General features: G+C 44.2%; 3 protein-coding genes across 3 annotated transcripts; 1 reads left to right on the forward strand and 2 right to left on the reverse strand.

Moving 5' to 3' along the window:
* Positions 1-969: 969 nt before the first annotated feature.
* LOC128721711 (15-hydroxyprostaglandin dehydrogenase [NAD(+)]-like) lies at positions 970-2,264 on the reverse strand. Its single transcript, XM_053815491.1, has 4 exons — positions 2,172-2,264; positions 1,987-2,107; positions 1,479-1,908; positions 970-1,420 (listed from the first exon to the last, which is right to left on the reverse strand). Exons 1-4 carry the CDS (start codon positions 2,262-2,264, stop codon positions 1,306-1,308), a joined length of 759 nt encoding a protein of 252 aa, XP_053671466.1. The 3' UTR covers positions 970-1,305.
* A 2,122-nt stretch (positions 2,265-4,386) lies between these two features.
* Positions 4,387-15,901, forward strand: LOC128721710 (nucleoprotein TPR-like). Its single transcript, XM_053815490.1, has 8 exons — positions 4,387-4,552; positions 4,830-10,690; positions 10,812-10,976; positions 11,043-11,962; positions 13,978-14,351; positions 14,419-14,996; positions 15,093-15,255; positions 15,331-15,901. The coding sequence occupies exons 1-8, from the start codon at positions 4,387-4,389 to the stop codon at positions 15,588-15,590; spliced, it is 8,487 nt and encodes a 2,828-aa protein (XP_053671465.1). The 3' UTR covers positions 15,591-15,901.
* A 435-nt stretch (positions 15,902-16,336) lies between these two features.
* LOC128720772 (choline transporter-like protein 1) lies at positions 16,337-19,367 on the reverse strand. Its single transcript, XM_053814466.1, has 8 exons — positions 19,302-19,367; positions 19,116-19,229; positions 18,443-18,562; positions 18,160-18,266; positions 17,586-18,072; positions 17,137-17,505; positions 16,670-17,050; positions 16,337-16,597 (listed from the first exon to the last, which is right to left on the reverse strand). Exons 1-8 carry the CDS (start codon positions 19,365-19,367, stop codon positions 16,337-16,339), a joined length of 1,905 nt encoding a protein of 634 aa, XP_053670441.1.
* Between the last annotated feature and the right edge of the window lie 1,117 nt (positions 19,368-20,484).

The following is a 20,484-nucleotide window of genomic DNA, read 5'->3' on the forward strand; positions in this document are numbered from 1 at the left end:
TCCCGCTGGGTGATGCTCACACAACTGAACTACCACATGGATTCAAGCACGAACGAAACCGCGAACTTTGCATGCTCCATTATTAGATAGAGTTTCGCTACGCTAGCATCTTCTTGGGGAGGTGCTCTCGACGAGCTAACATCTTTAAAGACTGAAAAACAATAGAAGAAAACACACAGTGAAGCAGATTTGACAAACGCATCCGAGCGTCCTGGGGTTTCTTAGGCCGTGCTCTTTCTATCGAACCAAAACGAAGCGTTTACTTGACAGGAAATCAAACGCTTCATGTGTTGCGCTAAATGCATAACATTTTCTACTCCCAGCCAGCCATGCTGTTAGTAATTTATATCACTTTGGTGTACTATTTTCAAGTTCTTGAATTAAATATAAATAAGGAAATTTTAAAACACTACAAAAAAGAAAAATAATCATATGTATTCTTCTTCTTCTGCGAAGTGGGATGTAGCCTTCTATATTCAATACCCCCAGGGGCCACTTCAAGTATATTCAAAGGTTGACCACTTTTTTGTAGGCTCGACTAGCTGGAGTCATATGCCCTTGGATAGATTGAGTTGTAATTGTTTTTCTATGGTTTGTGTTGTTTGGTTTATTTAAAGTTTGTTTTATTTTGATTAGTTTGATTAGTTATGTTATTAGGTTTGGTTGGTTAGTTTCGTTGGTTGAATTGTTAATATGTTTTCAAAATATTATTTTTTTTCATTTCTCTTGGTTTGTGCGCATGCGTCTGTTTTTTTAGATAGTTTGTTTGACTTCCCAAAATGTTTTTTAACATAAAGATATTCACAAATTTTAAGATATTGTTCACTGCAATTGCCTTCAAATCGTCCAAACAACATTAATAGCTTAATTACGTTTTACATCTCAAATATGGATGGTAATCTAGAACACCTAGAATACAAGAAAACTATATTTTTCTCTCAACAAATATTGTTGAAAAAGATTTTTATTCTTTTTTTATAATATTTATTGTAATATTATTTTTTATGACATTAAAAAGTAACATATCAATCCTGTCTTACAAAATTGGTAAATTACTTCTTTCCGGTGGCCTACCCACGACTATCTTATAAATATTACAAAAGCGTAGGATATTCTTTTGTATTTTAGATTATTTTTTTGTTTACGACTACCTTAAAAATATTACAAAAGCGTAAGATATTCCATTGCGGTTTAGATGACTAGACTGTTCCATCAGCGATGGAAAAATGGTATTCATACTGCATAGCAAGATATTTTAAATAGATTAAGGAATGAACTATGGTTATCTCTATTCAATGCCCGTGTTTAAATATTGCTGTAAGGAATTTCTTTCGCAGGTTCACCATCTGCAACAAACCATATTGATCCGGGAGAAGCATTCTTCAGTAAGGGTATCAATTCCTTTGCCACATGTTCCATGCTGAAATTTAATTGTATGATATTACACATAATCCTGCAACATGAAATTCAATTGTTACCTTTGGTACTGCATACCAGCCAGATCACATTCCTTTGCCTTATCAAAACCTGGAAGCTGGAACCTTTTTTGCTCCGAAAAGGAGTTCTCAATAGGACCCGGGCAGTAAGCAAAGGCCCGTACCAAGCAGTTTTCGTAGTTAACGGGATCTCCGAATGCTTTGGTTAACCCGAGAATGGCATGCTTTGTTGCAGTGTAAATCGGTGTGGAAACCTGCGGCTTTATACTGACTCCCGAGCCGATATTAACTAGGACACCTCCTTCACCTCCTCTTTGTTTTCCCATGAATTTTTGAGCCAATAGCGTTCCACGAATGGTCCCGTTTAAATTGACATCCACTTCAAGCTCCCAAAAATTATCGTTCATGATTTCGACGTTGTTTATCACGATGTTGATAGCCAAGAACATGCATAATGCATACTCGAATGCTTCTGTAAAAAAATCGAAAATATTTCTTGCACTCTAGATTTACTAATTAAAATTATAAAGTACTTTTCTCCGCACTGTACCTTCAAATTGTATACAATCGGTAACGTCACAATGACGGAACAATACTCTTCCTTTATATTGTTTCTTTAGCTCTGACATTGCTAATTCACCGGCATCGTAGTCTAAATCACAGATGAGAACCTGCAATCACGTTAAATATGTTACAAACTATGTGAACTACATTAAATTGCATTATTTTGCCCACCTTTGCTCCATGCTTCAACAGCTCTTCACTGAAGGCTCTACCCAAGCCGGTAGCTCCACCAGTTACTATTGCGACTTTATTTTCCAAATCCATCTTATATCCAGAATCGGTAACTGATACTGCGAGGAATCGTTCTGCACAATCGAGTGAAGAAGAAAACAGCACAACTTCTGATTCTAGTGTAATACTAGCAGAAAAATAACTATTCCGGCCTTGGTATAGTCTAACAGTTAAGGAACAAGTGAATATGCTCACCGGACGAACTCATAGACACACCACAGAAGATTTGGGTGTAGTTTTGCACGGGCCTTACAGAACTAGACAACTGTATAATTCCAAGCTGTCAATTCCACACACAGGCGGACGATGGTGTCGGGTTCGAATCTTTAGTGAGCCTCACCTGTACGCAGGACTTTACAGTTACGTGCAAATTTAAAGTCATGAAAATATTGAGGAGGTCTGACCTGACCGTACAACGGTTGCTGAACTATTTAAGCAGAGAAGAAGAAGCCGTTTTCCTCGCAACAGGGTATATTAGTGAAATAAAAAGGAATTGATTTTGATTGCTTTAAGTAAAGAATCTTCCGACCTGTGAACAATTATTAACACCTTGACTGCCATGTCAGTTAAAAAGTGACTGACGGAAAATTTGCTAGAATGCCATGTCGCCCATTTTTGGGTTACGGCAAAAACACTTCATTTTAAAATGCAATTTTTGAATATTTAGAGCAGCTATTATTCCCACTTATCACATTTATAACCAAACAGAAATACGAATGAACGTAAAGTTAGCCAAAAATTCATCACAAACGTAGAACGTGAAGAATTAGAGCCGGTGCAACCGTAGCTCTAACGTATGAGCAAGAGACGCTTGAATCGTGGTATTTTGAGCATTTTCCTAAAAAAAACGCTTGGCACGCAAGGTGCTAAAAGAAACATTGATCACTATATTATTCGCTGGTTATAATAATTATTAATCAGAGAATAATGCTCAACACCTGTATTATCACAGAAGTGATAAGTAATAACGAAACCATCATTATTTACAAGAAGTTATCTATGCTTGCAAATTCTTTTATTAACATATATTTTTTAAATTTTATTACAGATATTGAAATTTAAAATTTCCATCTATACTTGCAAACCACTGTCATGAAATTGCCATAGTACCTTATTGTCGGTGGTACTGTTCAGGGGTAAACAACCAAATTGTATAGCGCATGATTTTCGTTTATGTTTCAATATATCAATCATTATTTTCCCATGATATTTGAATTGTCTAAAAAATACGTTTCATTGCAACGATCTATTTATATTTTTCTCCATGACATAGAACTATAAATATTTCGTTTCGCATTTTTTATTTTGCTACCCTTTAGACCAGTTTTAATTTCACTGATTCACTAGGTTGCCTGCCCCACAGAAATTTTGACTTTTTTCGTGGAGTGCCGATATAGTTTCAAACGCGCTCGACAAAACGATTGCTAGTGATTTTTCTGGTGATAAAAACTAAGAAATGGGCAATTGATTTAGACCATCGGTAATGAATTTTAGAAACTAGCGTACCATTTGTGTCACCTATCTAAAGCTACTTACATCTTCGACCATCTTGGAAGTAGCGTCGGGTAAGAACAGTGTCAGTCAGTCTGCTTGAAGTTACCTGTGAAAGCATCCGTGGTTAGGAAGCCGAGAAATATAGCACACATTATTCTTGTTTCCGTGGGGTATGAGTTGAACTTGCAGTGAAAAAGGCAGGTTTACAGAAAAAACAATCCCTTGGTTAGCAGTGCGTTTCGATTCAAATAGTTAGAGAAAAATATTGCCTGCGTTAAGAATTGTTCCCTTGTGAATGTGAATGTGTAATGTGAAAGTTTGTAGTACATTACTAGAATTAACGTATGACACATGTTTCACATAAGAAAGTTAAATAAAATACGGCATTTAAACTCATCATAGAAACAATAGCATACGAATTATAAACCTCTCTAGGCTATCGAGGCCATAGCTCGACGCCGGTGAAACTGCAAACAGGCTTTGTTCCCATTGGTCGATGGCTGCTGCTGTCAAAAGAGCCAACGGCGACAATTAGCAAAGACGGTGACGGAAAAACGCGTTCGACTGCCTGCCTCCATTCGCAGCACACAGCTTTGCGCCTTTGCGCGATTGTTTTCCCTACACTACCGTTTTGAAGTACAGGCGACGAAACTCCGCAAACATGGAAGTTGACCAGGCATCGGGTGTGTTGCACTCGATTTTGAGCACCGAAGAGATGGAAGCGATTTCTGAAACAACGATAAAGAAGCTGGAGGATGCTTGCGAAAAGAAGTTTGAGGAGTTCCTCACAGCAAAAGCGTTATGTGAAACCAGAAAGACTGACCTAGGTAAGTGCCTATAGGTTTGTAGCTGTGTTTTACGCTAGTATGCCCGATCGAAATTGATCGATACAGTTCAAAGCGATCAGAATAATCTTCAGTTTACGCGGAATACGAGCTGTCAAATTCACCATCAATGCCGACGACGCTCGATGGTGGTAGATGGCACATTTGTTTGGTTAGGTTTATATGTTTACCGTATTATCGATAACCCATGAAGCTGCTTCAATCAGTAGCCCACACACGAAACTATATTTTTAAAGTTATTTTTTCATTTATTCCGTAGAAAAACTGAAAATTGATTACGAGCAGAAAATCGAAGTGCTAACGCTGAAAGCCGAAGATGAATCGGCCAAATATCACTCCTCTCAGCAGAGCGTAAAAGAAATGCGTATCCATCTAGAAGATGTGAAGCAGGAGCTTGTAAAAACCAAGGAAAAACTTTCTTTCAATGATACGGAAGCAAACCGTTGCCGACAAGAACGCAATCAGGCGTTTTCCGAACGTGATACTATGGACAGTGCTCTTCGGCGTAAGGAACTGGAAGTCGATCGGTTACACCATGATGTGGTCGAGCTTGAGAAAAAGCTCAAGTCGGCAAACGCAGCTAAGTGTGAAGCGTTGGCCAGACTCGAAGATATAGTGAGCAAAGAACACAGTCTCGAGTTTAAGGAAAAACGCATGGACCAGGAGGTGTCGATGCGCGATAATCAAATCGCAAGGTTGACACAGGACTTGGATCAGGCGTTGCGCGAGCTGCAGGCGATCCGACGCGATCAAAACATCAAATCGCTCACGGTGGAGTCGAAGCTGTCGGAAAAAATAGAAGAGCTCAAAATTGCGAACCAAACGATCACGCATCTTTCAGAGCAAAACGGCGAGCTTTCGTCAAAGGTGGAAGAATTGGCGACGAAGAACATGAAGCTAACAAATGAGATGTCCGGCATGATGGATACATACCACAAACAACTGGAATCCCAAAACAGACTGTGTGAGTTATTACAGCAAGACAAACACGACCAGGTTGCACAAACCAAGGAGTTGGAAAATTCGATTACATCTCTGCGTCAAATGCTCAGCGAAGCTACCGAATCGTGCGGACAAATCGAAACCGAGAAGAAACAGCTCGAGCTTAAGCATGGAGAGGAACTAGCGCATCAAGAGAAAATCATCGGTGATATGCAAGAAGAGTTGAAACGTGCCAACGAACTTTTGGCTGAAGCGCAGCAAGAGAACATTGAACACGCGGTCGAAATGATAGCTCCGACGGCGGCCGCAACCAGCCGCATGATAAAAACCGGCATGTCGTTAACGGAGGTTTACACCCAATACGTACGTACTATGGAATCACTACAGAAAGAGCAGAAAGAAAACGGCAAATTGAAGTTGCAACTGCAAAACATTCTGCAAGAGCTGCAACAAAAAGCTCCCGAGATTTCGCGCCAGCAGAATGAGAATCAAAATCTGAAGGACGCTAACGAGGAGATAACGCTGCAGCTCAACAAAATGATTGCGGAGAGCGGAGAAGTTCGTGCAGAGATGGGCGCACTGAGGGAAAAACTGCGTTATGTGGAAAGCGAAAACAAAAAATTCCGCCAAGAACGGGCTGATCTTAGTCGTCAGATATGCCACCTGCTGAATGAAATCGAACGAATTCAGAACGGTGTTAGTGCATTTGACGCAGATCAATCTTATTCGAGCACTGCTATTCCGTGTGATGTCATCTCTAAAAAGATGGTTACTTTTAGCAACATCCAGAGTCTACAAGACAATAACATCAAATTGTTGCTCGTTGTGCGCGATTTGAGCGCGAAGGTAGAGGAAATGGAAAAGGTGCAAAATTCGATGAGTTCGGCGACATACGAGGCTAAATTAGAGGCATGTGACAAACGTATTCACGAGTTGAAGGATACCGTAGAAAAGCATCGGCACATGCTAGAACAGTGCAGTCAACAGCGTGACCGTTACAAGAAAATGTATCACGATGCAATGCGTAGCTACAACCCGGGGGCAACTACATCCGTTAGCATGAACGGTGAAATGAATTCGCAAAACGAAACGATGGAAGGCGTTGATGAGATATCGTTTGCACACGATAGCACGGGTGTTAGCAGATCGGTTGTGAAAGACGCCAGCAGTTGCAACAACAACAGCAACATGTCGGCAATAATTGTGGAGAAAGAGCGAAAGGTTGTTGATCTGGAAGCCAAGATTAAGGAATTGCGCAAAGAGATGAATGTTTTGAAGGAGGAATACGAATCGTACCGGCGAGAAAAGTTCTCGAATGATAAGCTACTAAACGAGCAACTTGAGCATTTACGCAAGGAGCACGGTGAAATGTCAGCTGAAAACATGAAGTTGATGGGCTCAATCGATTTTAATACAGAGCAAAATCGAATGATGGTAAAGAACATTACAACGTATAAGAACCAGATTTCGACCTTAGAGGAGCGCAACCGTAACTACGAAAGTACGATCGCAAAGCAGGAGGCCTCAATAATGTACCTCAAGGATGATGCTATGAACGCACAATCCAAGCTAGCTAGGGCTGAAGTGCAGTTGGAGAATCTGAAGCACGAGTGTCGCATCCTGAAAGACAGTGAGTCTCGGCTCCAGACTGAGCGTGAAATATTAAACCGAGAGCGGTGTAATCAGAACCTTTTGTTGAATAATCTTGAAATGATTAAGGTGAGCATGGAACGATCGGAAAGCGAAGGTCGGTTGAGGCTTGAGTCACGTGTTGATGAAATATCTCGCGAATGTTCGGCCTTGCGGCGCCGGTTACAAGAGGAGCAAGATCGTTTCCGCGAGCAAATGGCGCACATGCAGCGCCAGACGGAAACAGCCCAAAAGCGCATGGAGGAAGAAGTGGCTATTGCGGAAGCTCACCAAGCCGAACTTCGCGATGTTCGAGACGAACTGGAAATCAAGTCGCGTAAAATTGATGATCTGCAACGTAAATTGCAAGAAACACTCTCACCGAACGACGAAGACAATCCAATTACACAAGCGAAGCGAAAGATACGCGAGTTGGAGCAGCGCTTGGCAGAGAACGTTGTTGAGGTTGAGTCACTTCAAGAACAACTCGTAACGGCACAAGAACACATAAAGCAGTATACGGATCTTGCCGAATCTGCCGAGAAAGAGCTCAAAGATCTAACGGAGCTATACAACCGCCAGAAAGAAATGAGCGAAACCGAGTTGATGAAATTCCGTAAAATCGAGGAAGATCTGCGAGCTAAAGTGGACGAACTGAAAACAGAGGTATCACTTAAGATCACCGGTGTACAACTAACCACAGGAGACAAAGATTCCGAATTGCACAAAGTGCAGCTAGAGCTGAAGGATACGCTAGAGAAGGTAGCAGAACAGGGCCGAGAGCTGCGTGAAATGCGTGAAAAGTGTAACTCTTTGACTGAGCAGGTTCACATGGCAGAGCAAAAGTATGCACGAGAAATGGCGCAACACTCGAGTGACATTCAGCAGCTGGCGCAGATGAAGGAAGACATGCAACGAACAAAGGCACAGTTTGACGAGCTCCGTGAAAAGCGCGAACAGGCTCAGGAACGGCTGAAAACGAACGAAGAGTGTTGGACAAATCGAGAGCAAATGCTTCGTAAAGAAATGGCTCAGCTGGAGGAGCAGGTTAACAATCTTAATTCGCAAAACAGTGCGCTGCATGATCAGATCGAGAGTCTCAGCACTCGAATGTCAATCAATGCTGCGGCCCTTAACCATTCGACGTCAGCAACGGACGCGAATGTTGCAGATGAGTCCATGGCTGGAGACAACTCTCTGTTGAACAGGTCTTTGAACGACGAGGAAAAGCACTCGATCGAACAGCTAATGCAGATTCTAAAGTACTTGCGGAAAGAGAAAGACATAGCGGTGGCTCAATTTGATGTGCTGCGTTCGGAGAATATACGCTTGCAATCGGAGCTAATGTTGGTGCAGAAAAAACTTGAGGAGTCGCATGCCGAACTGACCGAGGCACGGGAGAAGAACGATACCGGTATTGTGACGGCGGCAAAACACGAGGAAATATTGCGCAAACTCGACACATATAACGCCATTACGGATAGCAATCGCGTTTTGCGTGAGGAGCGGGACGGTCTCAATCAGAAGGTGAAAGAGCTGTCCCAGAGACTGCTTGAAGCCGAAGATAAGTTGTTCCCGTTGGAGGAAAAGGTGCGCGAACTTTCCGTGAAGCTGGAGTCTTCCTCCAATGAAAACACCACGCTACGAATGGATGTGGCACGCCAACGCCAGCGTATGACTACGTTAGTCGAGCGCTCGTCTAAAACCAATTCGGATGACTGGAAGCGCATGCAGACGGAACGTGAAAATCTTGCAAAGATGCTCATGGCCGAAAAGGACCTACTCAAGCATGCCAACGAGGAGCTCAATACACTGAAGCTTGAGCGAACACGCCTCGAGGCAGATCTTAATGCAACGAACAAACAGCTGCATGCTAGCAACGAGCAAGTAAAGCGCCTAACTGAGGATCTTGAGGCTACTGCCACCCAGTCTGTAGAAACAGAAACGCTAAAAGCAAAACTTAAAAATACAGAAGAGCAGTTGGCGGAGGTACGCATCAAAGAAAGCCAGATTCGGAAGATCGCGAAACGCTACAAGGACTCATTTACGGAACTAAAGCGTCAAACGGACGAGCGAGAAGCGGATGGTGCTGGCAGTGCTGCGGCTGGAGGCACATCAGGCGATGTTGCTGCATCCGGTGCGAGCGGTTCTGAAGAGGGGGCTGTAGATTTGGAAGACATGCGTAAGCAAATCGATGCGGCAGCTGAGGAAATTGACACGCTTAAGAAAGAAAATGAATTGTTGCGTGCTAAATTGGAGAAAGCAGAGCGAAGCATGGAATTGGTAAAGGATGCGAAGCATCGCATTCTTAGCCTGACCGAACAGAAAAATAATGCAACACGTGAGCTGAGCGCAGTCAAAGGCCAGATCGATCAGATGCGCGAGGAAACTGATCTGCTAAAGGCTCAGTACGAGGGTCGAATGACTCGCTGTGAGAAGGAGAGCGCAGATGCGGATCGAGAAAGCAAGGATACGATTAGCCGGTTGACGCGCGAAAACGAACAGCTGTCGATGCGTTTGAGCCAGCTAAACCGTCAGCTTGGCTTGCAACAGGCTGTTGCCAAACCGACGACAAGTGCAGTTGGTGTAGCAGGAGCATCGGAGAAACCGGCAGGTGAAAGCCCGCGTACAGCAAATGTGAAACCAATGGCAGGACCAAGCCAGCAGCAGTCAGCAGCCGTCACACCGAGAAGAGTTAATGAAACACCGCTCGCCAGCATCCGACCGATGGCAGTCAGTAGCCGCACGGCTGCCGTGCTACCGACCAGTCAGAGCAGTAGTACAAATGTCGCGATCGTGCAAGGATCGTCTGCATCGACTACTCCGGCCTCCGGTGTTGGAGTATCTGGTGGTGCTACGGCAAGCAATAGCAATGTTACCGCCACAACTGTAGCGGCTGGTAGTAGCAGTGCGCCAGGTACTTCCAGCTCTGCAGGTGGCAGTGGAAGCGGAGGAGCAACAGGTGCCGCATCAACCAGTGGTCTCACAACAGCTCTAGTGCCACCGCAACAGCAGGTTCACAGCGCTACAGCCACTAGCAGTAGCAGCAGCAGCAGCAGTAGCGGCGGTGGAATCAATGCTGTAATGAACGAGTCAATAGCGTCATCGTCTCCTACGAGCTCTCACACAGACTATATGCCTGCGACGAGTTCGGCCAGTGTGGCCGTTGCAGCCGTGCCGCCGATGGGTACCGCATCAACCTCAACTGCCGAAAGTTCCTCGTCTTCGTCTTCCAGCACTTCGCAGGCCGACGGTGATAACGCGCAACAGGTCGGTAGCAACGATCCACAGGCACAACAACTGCAGCAGCAACAGGTGCTGCAGGCCGCCGTTGCCATGGTTATGCCTCACGTCGAAGCAGGTGTAGGCCAACAACAGGCACTTCAACAACCGCTGTCGCAACAATTGCCACAACAGCAGCAACAATCACAACAACAACCACAGCAGCAACAACTTCAGCCACAATCAGCGACTCAACAATCCTCCCAGCCAGTGCAACAGCAACCACAGCAACAACAGTTGCAACAGCAGCAGCAACCTGCTCCACAAGTAAGTTGTCGATTTCAAATTTGAAGTTTAAATTCATTTTCACCGTTTGTGAAGGATGAGAATAATTAGGATTAAAATTTGATGTCAATAATACATCTTGTCTATTTTATAATTCTTTTAGGCTTCGTCTAGTAATACTGTGACAACGACGCAGGCTGGTCACAAAAGACCACGTGACGTTGAAGGTGATAGTTCTACTGATACCGTTGGGCAGCCGTTGGCTAGCAAACCGGCACCAGCAAAAAAGCGTATTCGAATGGTTCAAATTGCGGCGGATGGCTTCCAGGTAGTGTACATAAAGGGTTACACGTGCATGTCGTTCATGCTAATTAATGTTCTGTCATTTTTGCAGGGTGTCAGCGAGTCCGGGCTGGATGTGGAGTACCAGGTGCCGACGTCATCCCAGCGAGACCAAGAGGATGACATTATTGTGGTAGATTCCGAAGAAGAAGACGACGATGATGAAGATGAAGATGACGAGGAAGAGGACGTTGGAATGGTTGACGAAGGTACAGCGGAGGCGGACGACGGTCCATTCGATGGGTATGAAACGGAAGAACTGGGCGTTGCTGGTGGCGTTGGAGCTTATGATGAGGGTGAAGGCCCGGACATTGACGAAGACAACATTCAGTCCGTCAACAACGAGGTCGACGTAGATGAAGATAATGAAGTTCCAAATCTTTGCGGTACTTCCTCCACTACCTCTTCATCTACATTGTCGTCCTTGCTGTCGGCTAAGCAGCTACCAAGTCAACATGCCGATCCAATGGATACAACAGCGGACGTTGAAACGAGCAGTACCACGGCATCCGCCGGTGCTAGTTCGGTTCCTACAGCCGGACCGTCAACTTCGATGGAATCGTCGTCTGCCGTAGAAAGCGGTGCTAGTACTAGCTCCTCCACCATCGGTGGCAGCACAACAAATGATGCGCAACAGCTGCCCCAGATTCAAAGCACCACAGGTGCTGGTCCTAATGAACCATCCAACGGAAGCGGCCAACAATCGTCTTCCTCCGTTGCGCTTCCATCGACAGCAGCGACATCCTCCGGATCTGGGTCAGTTGCAGCACCCTCTCAGGCCGTTGCTGCTAGTATCGGCGTTGCTGGTAACGTAGCTACCACAGCACGACAGATAGTCAATCCGCTTAGCCGTCAGCAACAGCAGGCGGCACACCTGATGCTGATGCAACAAAACTTTGAGCATCATGAGAGTGCGGATGATCGAATTGTTCCCAGTACGCCGACACTGTATGCCTCTCGTCGAACGGATGGGTAAGATATACTTCGTATACACAATATATTGCTCGTAGTAGCGCATATCATATTCTTCTCTTTCAATATTGGAATCTGAATTTTCATTCATGAATATGAACGCTGATCGCAACGAATTTGCTACTAATTTTCTTAAAACTGTTGTTTGAAAGGCTTTATATCATGAATATATTTTTTTAATTATATGGGTACATTGTAAATTAAGTTTTACACTATCGATTTTTTTTTCTGTAGTGTTATAAATTCCAAATTTTTGCATGAACTAAAAAAGTTTAACCCCCTTTTTCTATGACACATTTTTTGAATATATAGTGAATTTTCTTATTCCTAAAAAATCTCGCGCATCAATTTTTATACATAACTTTACCAAATTTAAATTGTAAAAATATTACACATTTATCTTATTTGTAGTATCTTTTCTAAAACACATTCTTTCTTATTCCCACGTAAAAGCATTAGCAAGAATTGTTTGTTTCTTGAAATTGTTCAAATCTTTCGATAATTATTATAATTTTATCGAATGATATCAGAACAAAGTAATTGGTAACATAGTAAATGATAGCAGTGTTGCTAGAGGTCTAATGTAAATGTGTATTTATTTCATTTCACTATTACAAATGCTCATTTTAACAATCTCTCTTTTAATGTCCCCACGTTTTTACATTTTCCGTAGACCAACGGGGGAGAGACTGTATTGACAGAAAGCTATATTATAAAGAAGAATACTACTAGACCGATTGTGTCTCTCCATTACAGACAACGGGCGGGCGGCCGTTGAGTCAATCGAACACGGCAATAGTTAGAATCTAGCAGTGATGAAGGAAAGGCGGGACATACTTGATCAACAGGACTCCTTGCGAAAATGTTTTATTTAGAATTTAGGAAGATTTGTATACTCGAATAGTTTGAAAATTATTTTTTATTAGGTAATTAAGATATATGTAAATCAGACTTGTTGATTGTAACTGAAATAATTTTAATCAATATTGGAGTGTTTATTATCATTCCAGTAGTTTTTTTTTAGTATGTGGGATAATTGCAAATTTGCTATTCAAATCCAGGTGTCTATCTTTTATTTTACAATACGATTCTTAATAGATGTTCAAATAGCGCAAGCTGTTCTTTGTAATAAATTCGCAGAGAGCAATTCTCAGATAAGATTATATGAAAACAATAAATGAATTGTCTCGAATAACCCTTTCCGAGTGACCTGCGCTCGGATTTGGGAACTACATCGTTCTTTTGGGACATTATTTATTGGATCCTGCGAATCTGAAGCTTGTTGACTGTTAGTGGCAGGAAGTGAACGGTAGCTTGCTGAGCACAGATTCCCAAAGTCGCAAACGGTACACACTGAATTAATTATGCAGGCGAACTGCGGGATAGTATAATAGATAAGCAAATCATGCTTCCTAGCCAAGAAGAAATCCGAAAACAGCAAGGACTTGCTTTAATGTAGGAGTTTTTTTATTCCATTTTAAATGATATAGGCATAAGGATTAAGCTAAAGCCATTTTAAATGAGGTGTAAGAAATAACCAATAGTTAGCTGTTATACATATTTCAAATTTATTAGGGCGCTCAATGTATGTATTTTTCTAGTTTTATAAAAAAATCATTCTCGCGAAGTGTTCTCTAATATACTCAATAGAAGAAAGAAAAAGTTTTTCGACACCATTGGCCGGCATTTCGAAAACAGGATCATTTTTTGCTGGCATGCAACAGGTGCAATTTTTGCTGTGCATGCAGGTTTTATCATTCGTCAGGTATCACAGATTTTGTCATGTACGTCTTCTTAACATTTTTGGTTAACATACATATCGTTATTGAAAACAGAGGTGTGAGATGAAAACATTTCATTTAGTCAATATTTCCAATATCTAATTGGAGGGGTTCGCTTTTGTATTATTGCATTATTGATTCGTGTTCGTTGTAACTCTATCTTATAATCCGTGCATAGAACTCCTTTTCACCTACTAGATTTATAATTTCTTATGCCATTTTTTTCGCTTCCAGCTTCAATGTAAGTTCGCCGCACCCACAGGTTCCAACTGCTCGGTTCACTTTCGGGGACACTTCTCTAAGCCGTCAGTCAGTTGGCGTAGTACCTACCAGTGCTAGTGCCGGAGCAGTTGGATTACCGGAAGGGATAGATGACACACGCATTGATCTTTCTCAGCTGGAAGAGCCAACAGCTGGAAACAGCAGCAGCGGAGGACGCAGCGTGCCCACGACACCGCAGCTCTCACACACCGAACATTCGTTAATGGCTACGGTCGGAGTGGCAGGGCCATCGTCTAGCAGTGGAAACACTAGCAGCGAACGACTATCTTCTGGTGGAGGCGAAAGTCAGGTGCCTGATATTTTAGTTTCAGGAGCTAGTGTTGGAGGTGAGTGGAATATTTGGACCATTTCATCGTACATCAAAATTTAAATATCATTTTGGAATATTTCCAGATGGTTATATCCCTGAATCAACTACCAGTAGCAGCAGTATCGAACCCCTCTTAGGGTCCTACACATCCGAGGCTCAAGCATCATCGGATGCTGGGGCTGGGGCACTCGATCGTAGCGAGCGAGAGTTGCTGGAAGAAGATGACGACGACAATATCGTCGACGATGGTATTGCCGAAGGGGACGCTCGGGGAGTTAGAGCCGCGTTAAACGCAACTATCGGTACCGACGATGATGTAGATGACGACGTCGACATGGAAGATCAAAACTCATCTTCGACGACTACAACCACAACCACTGCAACAACTGCCACCAAACATTCCATCCCAACTTCAGGTCCTACAACATCTGGGGGAATGGCTGGAGGAACAGGTACTGAACCGTCCCCAGCTGTCCCAAGCACGTCTGCCGGTTCTGGCATGGCAACTGGATTATCAGCGGGTACGTCGCAGAGCTCTGAATCCGCTGGTACCAGTGGAATTTCTTCCGCTTCCAGAAAAAACGAAGCAGATACTGGAGCCGGCGATGATGGAGTTAGCTCAGAAGGAGAAAAACTTAACACCACCTTGCAACAGTTACCTGTGAGTAAACTTTTATGTATTGCCCTCGGGTTACTGTTTTCTCGAATAGCAGTTTAGTTATTTCTCAAATCTGATTAATTATTTTTTGCATCGTAGATGGAAGAAAGCAGCGAAGCTGATGTTCTAGAAACTCCGAGCAGTAACACGCGATCACGTACTGCAACTCATCGCGTAACATCAGTACAGCGCCGAGCTGCAGGACGTCGTTATACTCAACGATCTAGTAATCGTACACCAATCACTTGGAACGAGAGCAGACGTAAGCTTTATAATCATCATTATACGCATCATGAGCATCTGAAATTTAACATTTTATCTGTGTTTCTTTCTGTAGCTCTAAATCGCTCAGGCCCACCAACGATGGCCTCTCCGCCACAAGCGCAGCATTACCAATCGCAACACATGATGCAGCAACAGCACATGCAACAGATGCACATGCAGCATCAACAACAACAGATGCAGCAGCAACAGCAGATGCAGCAACAACAGATGCAACAGCAACTTCAGCATCAGCAGCAAAGACAACAAGGTTCTATACGAAGACCGGGCGGACGGCGTGCAAGACGTTCTAATGCACCGTATCAGTATCAGTAAGGAACAAGCGCAAACATATTTTGTGCACCGGTGTCATGTGCGGTGTTGTTCCTTTCTCTACATTACATTGATTTTCATCTCTACTAAGTGTTGCGTTTAGAGTAACATGGGTATCGAAAGACAACTCAGCGTCGAAAAAAAAACAGAATGAATATGACTATCAAAAGCACAGAAAGCTAAAACAGAGATGGTCAAGTTTAATTTACTTACAATTACATAGTTCTTAGATCGTGATTTTTTTCCTTATACAACAACATAAACACGTTTAAGAGTTAGCTTTACTGGCGGTAACGAAAGATCCAGTACGAATTATCCAAAAGAATATAAAACTTTACAAAAAATTAATACAACAATCAGATTTGGTTTGTAACGAAATATTTGAGAACGATGATTAATGAACCTTACGAAACCCCCTTTTCCGAATTTTCATGAATCTCTTTTGTTATTCGAAACCAAAAGAGTTAGATGTATCATATGCTTTTAAGTATTATACCACGCTTTGCTTTATTCAAGTTATATATACTTGTAATATTCGCTATACAAAAATACCGATTCCTTCAAAAAAGGATGTGCTAAATGTCTCGAAAGCTGTTTTGAAATAAAACAGGTATATAATGTATCGGAAAGCCGTACGTTCACACTCTGATACGAAAAAACCACGCCAAGCACATGCAAGCAGCAACGAATGCCATACTTACTCGCCGTTGTTGCTGAAAATGATATATACTACTAATGATGTAAAGAGCTCAGTCGACCGTTTCCGATATGGCCGTAGGACGTTGTCCCATGCCGCCGGGTTGCGGTGGCGTAGTTTTGCTGGACGCCGTCCACGCTTTGCCGTCGCGTATTGCCGGATTTGCTCCCGTGGGCTGGTCGGCGATCGACAGTGCCTTCTTCGAATTCTGGACAAATTCCATCAGACCGCGAGACATGAAGTAGGGCCGGCTAATGCCATCGTTGGTTTCGCAATCTTCGCAAAAACATAGAAAAATCGTGTCGACCGTCATCTGCCGGAGAAATTGAGAGACCCCAGCAAGTACAGCGACACATTCCGAATGGAGAAATTTGTCGAACTTTACCTCATAAACGGTCATGAAGCAGTGCGCTACAAGGTACGCGAAGATGCCGACGAGTATCAACGGCACGTAGGGATGGTGTACTCCCGGCTTCTTCTGGATCAGCTCCATCCCGATTAAGCCTGTCGCGACGACGACAAACACTTTGGCCAGTACTAGCACAAAGTCCCCGGCGGAGTTGATGGCAAAAACGCGCAGTGCGTTGCTGGTTAGCAGCCGGAACGCATTTTTACCTGCCCGACAGAACGGATCGCCATGCATCGCGGTCAGAATGTAAGCGTTACGTGTTAGATATTGCAGGAACCTCTCGAAGCACTGCAGGCAACATTGGCAGCATTCGAACAGAAAGCTCGTGACGCGATTCTGTGGGTTGCGGACGGTGTGCTTGTGTTCGGAATACGTTGAAAATGGGAAGTGTTGTGGATTATTATCGTGCTGGACTGCTGACACCCGTATCCTTCCACACTCACCATCAGCAGCTTCAGCATGGTTCGCAGCAGCTGAACTACAGCGATCAAAAACGAACCGAGTGCCACGGTGCCAAGATGATAGCGCAACAGATTGCAGAAGCTTCGCCCGATCGGATTGTTAAGGTTGGCTTTGTTGCGCGTGAAAAACCAGCATGCGACGGCCCCGGCAATGATCATGTGCTGGCAGCCGATGATGAACTGGCAAAACCACAGGAACGCCAGCAGATTGTACCAGCGCGTGAACAGCATGGTCGAGTCCTTCACGTACTTCGCGCTGTTGTTGCTTTCGACCACCAGCATGCCGGCACTTTCGATCCACACGGTGAAGTACACGAAGAGCACGATCACCGCGGCGATGGTGGCAAATGTCTGCGAAACCAGAAACGTGTCCTTCGTTGCAATGGGGATGGCCAGTAGTAGGGGTTGACTAAAAACCGATCCATACGCACCAGAATGGGTTCCGCGAGCAGGAATGGCATGCTGGCGATCGCCTTACCAGCCTCCCGGAACAGTTGCACGACGAGTTTGATACGTTTGCGCATCACCAGTATGACGAGATACACGAGCAGCGTCGCGATGGTTGCCGCGATGGCGTAGTACAGCCAGTTGTTCATCCTCATGCGTGCAGAATCGGCTGCGTCCTTCGACAGCTGGTCGGACTCGTAGCGCCAACGCAACCAGAGCCAGATCGTGCCGGCTGTACAAGCTAACACAACGGCCAGAAGCACCAACCACACGATCAAGCCGGGAATTACGCGCAGCAGCACAAGCGTCAGCAGGGAAAACACGAACGCCGTTGCCGCTAGTGCCAGCATCTCTTGGTGGCATGCTTCCAGATCTTCGGACACCTGTTGGAAGAAATTCTTGAGCCCTGTCCGAGTGGCCACCTCCTCCGTGGGGTTGTTTTTGCGAACGCAACGGTTCAGGAACGGTTTGCTAGGAATGAAGAGAAATCGTCATGTTCCGACGAACGATCGCTTTTTTGTTAATGGGATTCTTTTTTTTTTATTGTTTTGCACCTACAATCCTTCAACGTCCGAGCAGCTGGAGACGCACATACGGTGAAGATCGCTCTCAGTCACGCCGGTGCCTTCGACTAGCAAAAATTGTTCTTTAGTCCTATCCGCGCCCTGTCGACGAGAATGCGAGCAAACACAATTAACTTGTCCTCAGGATCTCAGCGATTAATTCCGCTAGCCAACTGTCACTTCTGAGAGCATGTGCATGTTTGGTGGCCCACGTGGCCGACTACAAACCCGCGTCCTCGATGGCTCACGTGCAATTGGCACTATGGTGTGCGCATTACCTTGCATGGGAGGCTCTGGTCCGGTTTGTTGTCTCGTCCGCAAACGTTGGCGCAGTCATCGTAGCCATTTATTATGCGATAGATATCGCCGAACGCCATGCAGTAGATAACGAGCACCAGCTGGGGCACAATGGCAAGGAAAAGCAAACAGTCCAGCAGATCGGGCAGCGTGAAACGGTCGACAAAAAGAGTGGTAAGGTTGGTATTTAAATTATTCATACCGTGTGGGGTTTCGAGTTTTTAGCTAGCACTGTTATGGCATTTTCAACGTGCGTGTGATTCATGTTCTGTGCATCGTTCAGAACCGCTTCCAAGGGACTCGCAAGGACATCATCAACATGTTTTGCGCGCATTTCTTTCACGCTCGGTCACCCGAATGGCATGTTCGAATGGACCGTTGGCAGATCAATTAGCGAGATAAGCATACCCATTTCGAAAAGTCGATCTAAGCTGGACATTTCATAGTGAATGGTTCGATTGATAAGGATAACCCTGTTAAGCTTATTGCCATTGGACGGGGAAATAGAATTGTTTAGCGGTACATGATATTCAAGATTAAAGGAACAATAGACTAGTTTTACGAAGTAAGTATATTATGCATATAGAGAAACAAACCCCATCAAAATGTCAGATCATTTGAACTTTCAGGACGAATAAAAAAATATACACCTACCAGGATGAAAATGAAGGCCGCCTTTAGTGCGATAAACAGTATGTCCGTGCATTGTCGTTCGGTTCGGAAGATATTGTCCGATTCATCGCTGCTCGGGGAAGGTGATTTAGAGTGCTGGACGCATGAAACGAACAATTCACCGGTCAAACGTTATACTCCCGAAAGCCAAACTTTTAAATTACCTACATCGAACGATTCGCCCGGCGACACTTTATCAGTACGGTTGCTTAAGCAACAACAAAACTGCTGCATATTGTAGGCAGGTGGTTTATATAGCTCCGTTTTTAGTTTTCAAACACAGAATTTGCCGTTGATTCAAGAGGGTGCTGGTATCAGAAAATAATTCCACAACCGAGAACTAGCATTGCACACTGGGAAACACTTCACACACAAAAAGAAGTTACTAAAGTAATGGCTTCATTTATGCTCCATGCAGTACGTTAGAAAACCGCTGTGTGCACCCAGGGGTCCACTTAAGCTTCATCTTTTATTCACATCGGGTGTAGCGCAGTGATTGAATTTTCACGGTTGCAGTATATCCACAGACGAAGTGTTTCGATCTATTTTGCCTGCCTGCAACTGGAGCCCGTCCGTGCAGAATGTGTGCTAGTTTGGGACTGGCTACGGTCAGCTAAACCGAACTTCTGAAACCCGAACCAAACCGAGACCCAACCGAGCACCCCAAGGAATTGTGTGACAGTGTGTGATCCTGGCGGGATGTTGGCTGAATGCTTGATTCGCGCACGCGAGTAGAAAATAATGATAGACAGCCTACCGCTAAAGGACAACCGGAACCCTCCACATACACATACCATCGAATGCAGTTCTCACCAATTGATCTACGCCAGTTTCGTTATTCTAACCTTCCTAACCGCCTCATCACGAGCCTGGACAGGACAGACAATAGGTCCCGGCGGTGACTCAAACATTTGCGTATCTAAGGACACCCATGCCACCGTTCACGGTACTCGCTCGTTAAGGGTTGTCCCGAGGGACGGGGGGTGAGTTTTATCGGTGGAAAGCAATCCTGTGCACCCTTTTCTCCGCCCACGCCCACGAATTCACTAGGCGCAAACAAATTCGAACAAGAGCTCGAAATTTGATTGTCGCAATGTTAACCCACGGCTAGAAACTGTCTCCACATTGGAGGTAACTGCTATTATGGCAACACCCTCGTATTTTGGGTATACTTACAACTAGTCACCGTTACTAGGAGACCCCCGTGGTAAGTTTAACATAAAAACTGCACAACCGGGACGGTAGATTGTGAATTTGATGTATTGATTGCTGAGAAAAAAAATCTATTATCACTGCTATTTAGATGATTGGCTCTACAAGAATGAATTAAGAGGTGAAAAATGTTCAAGCT

Source organism: Anopheles nili, chromosome 2, assembly GCF_943737925.1.
Source record: "Anopheles nili chromosome 2, idAnoNiliSN_F5_01, whole genome shotgun sequence".
Lineage (NCBI taxonomy): Eukaryota > Metazoa > Arthropoda > Insecta > Diptera > Culicidae > Anopheles > Anopheles nili.

Excerpts from the sequence above, each read along its gene's own strand:
- LOC128721710 (XM_053815490.1), top strand. The coding sequence starts at position 4,387 with ATGGAAGTTGACCAGGCATCGGGTGTGTTGCACTCGATTTTGAGCACC. Across the intron at positions 14,352-14,418 it reads TTCAGGAGCTAGTGTTGGAG|ATGGTTATATCCCTGAATCA; the intron begins GTGAGTGGAATA and ends GAATATTTCCAG. Across the intron at positions 15,256-15,330 it reads CACTTGGAACGAGAGCAGAC|CTCTAAATCGCTCAGGCCCA; the intron begins GTAAGCTTTATA and ends TTCTTTCTGTAG.
- LOC128720772 (XM_053814466.1), bottom strand. The coding sequence starts at position 19,367 with ATGCAGCAGTTTTGTTGTTGCTTAAGCAACCGTACTGATAAAGTGTCG. Across the intron at positions 17,506-17,585 it reads TGCTCGCGGAACCCATTCTG|ACATTTGCCACCATCGCCGC; the intron begins GTGCGTATGGAT and ends CTGGTTTCGCAG. Across the intron at positions 17,051-17,136 it reads CCATGCTGAAGCTGCTGATG|CACACCGTCCGCAACCCACA; the intron begins GTGAGTGTGGAA and ends TCCGAACACAAG.
- LOC128721711 (XM_053815491.1), bottom strand. The coding sequence starts at position 2,264 with ATGGATTTGGAAAATAAAGTCGCAATAGTAACTGGTGGAGCTACCGGC. Across the intron at positions 2,108-2,171 it reads TGTTGAAGCATGGAGCAAAG|GTTCTCATCTGTGATTTAGA; the intron begins GTGGGCAAAATA and ends ACGTGATTGCAG. Across the intron at positions 1,909-1,986 it reads CGATTGTATACAATTTGAAG|AAGCATTCGAGTATGCATTA; the intron begins GTACAGTGCGGA and ends ATTTTTTTACAG.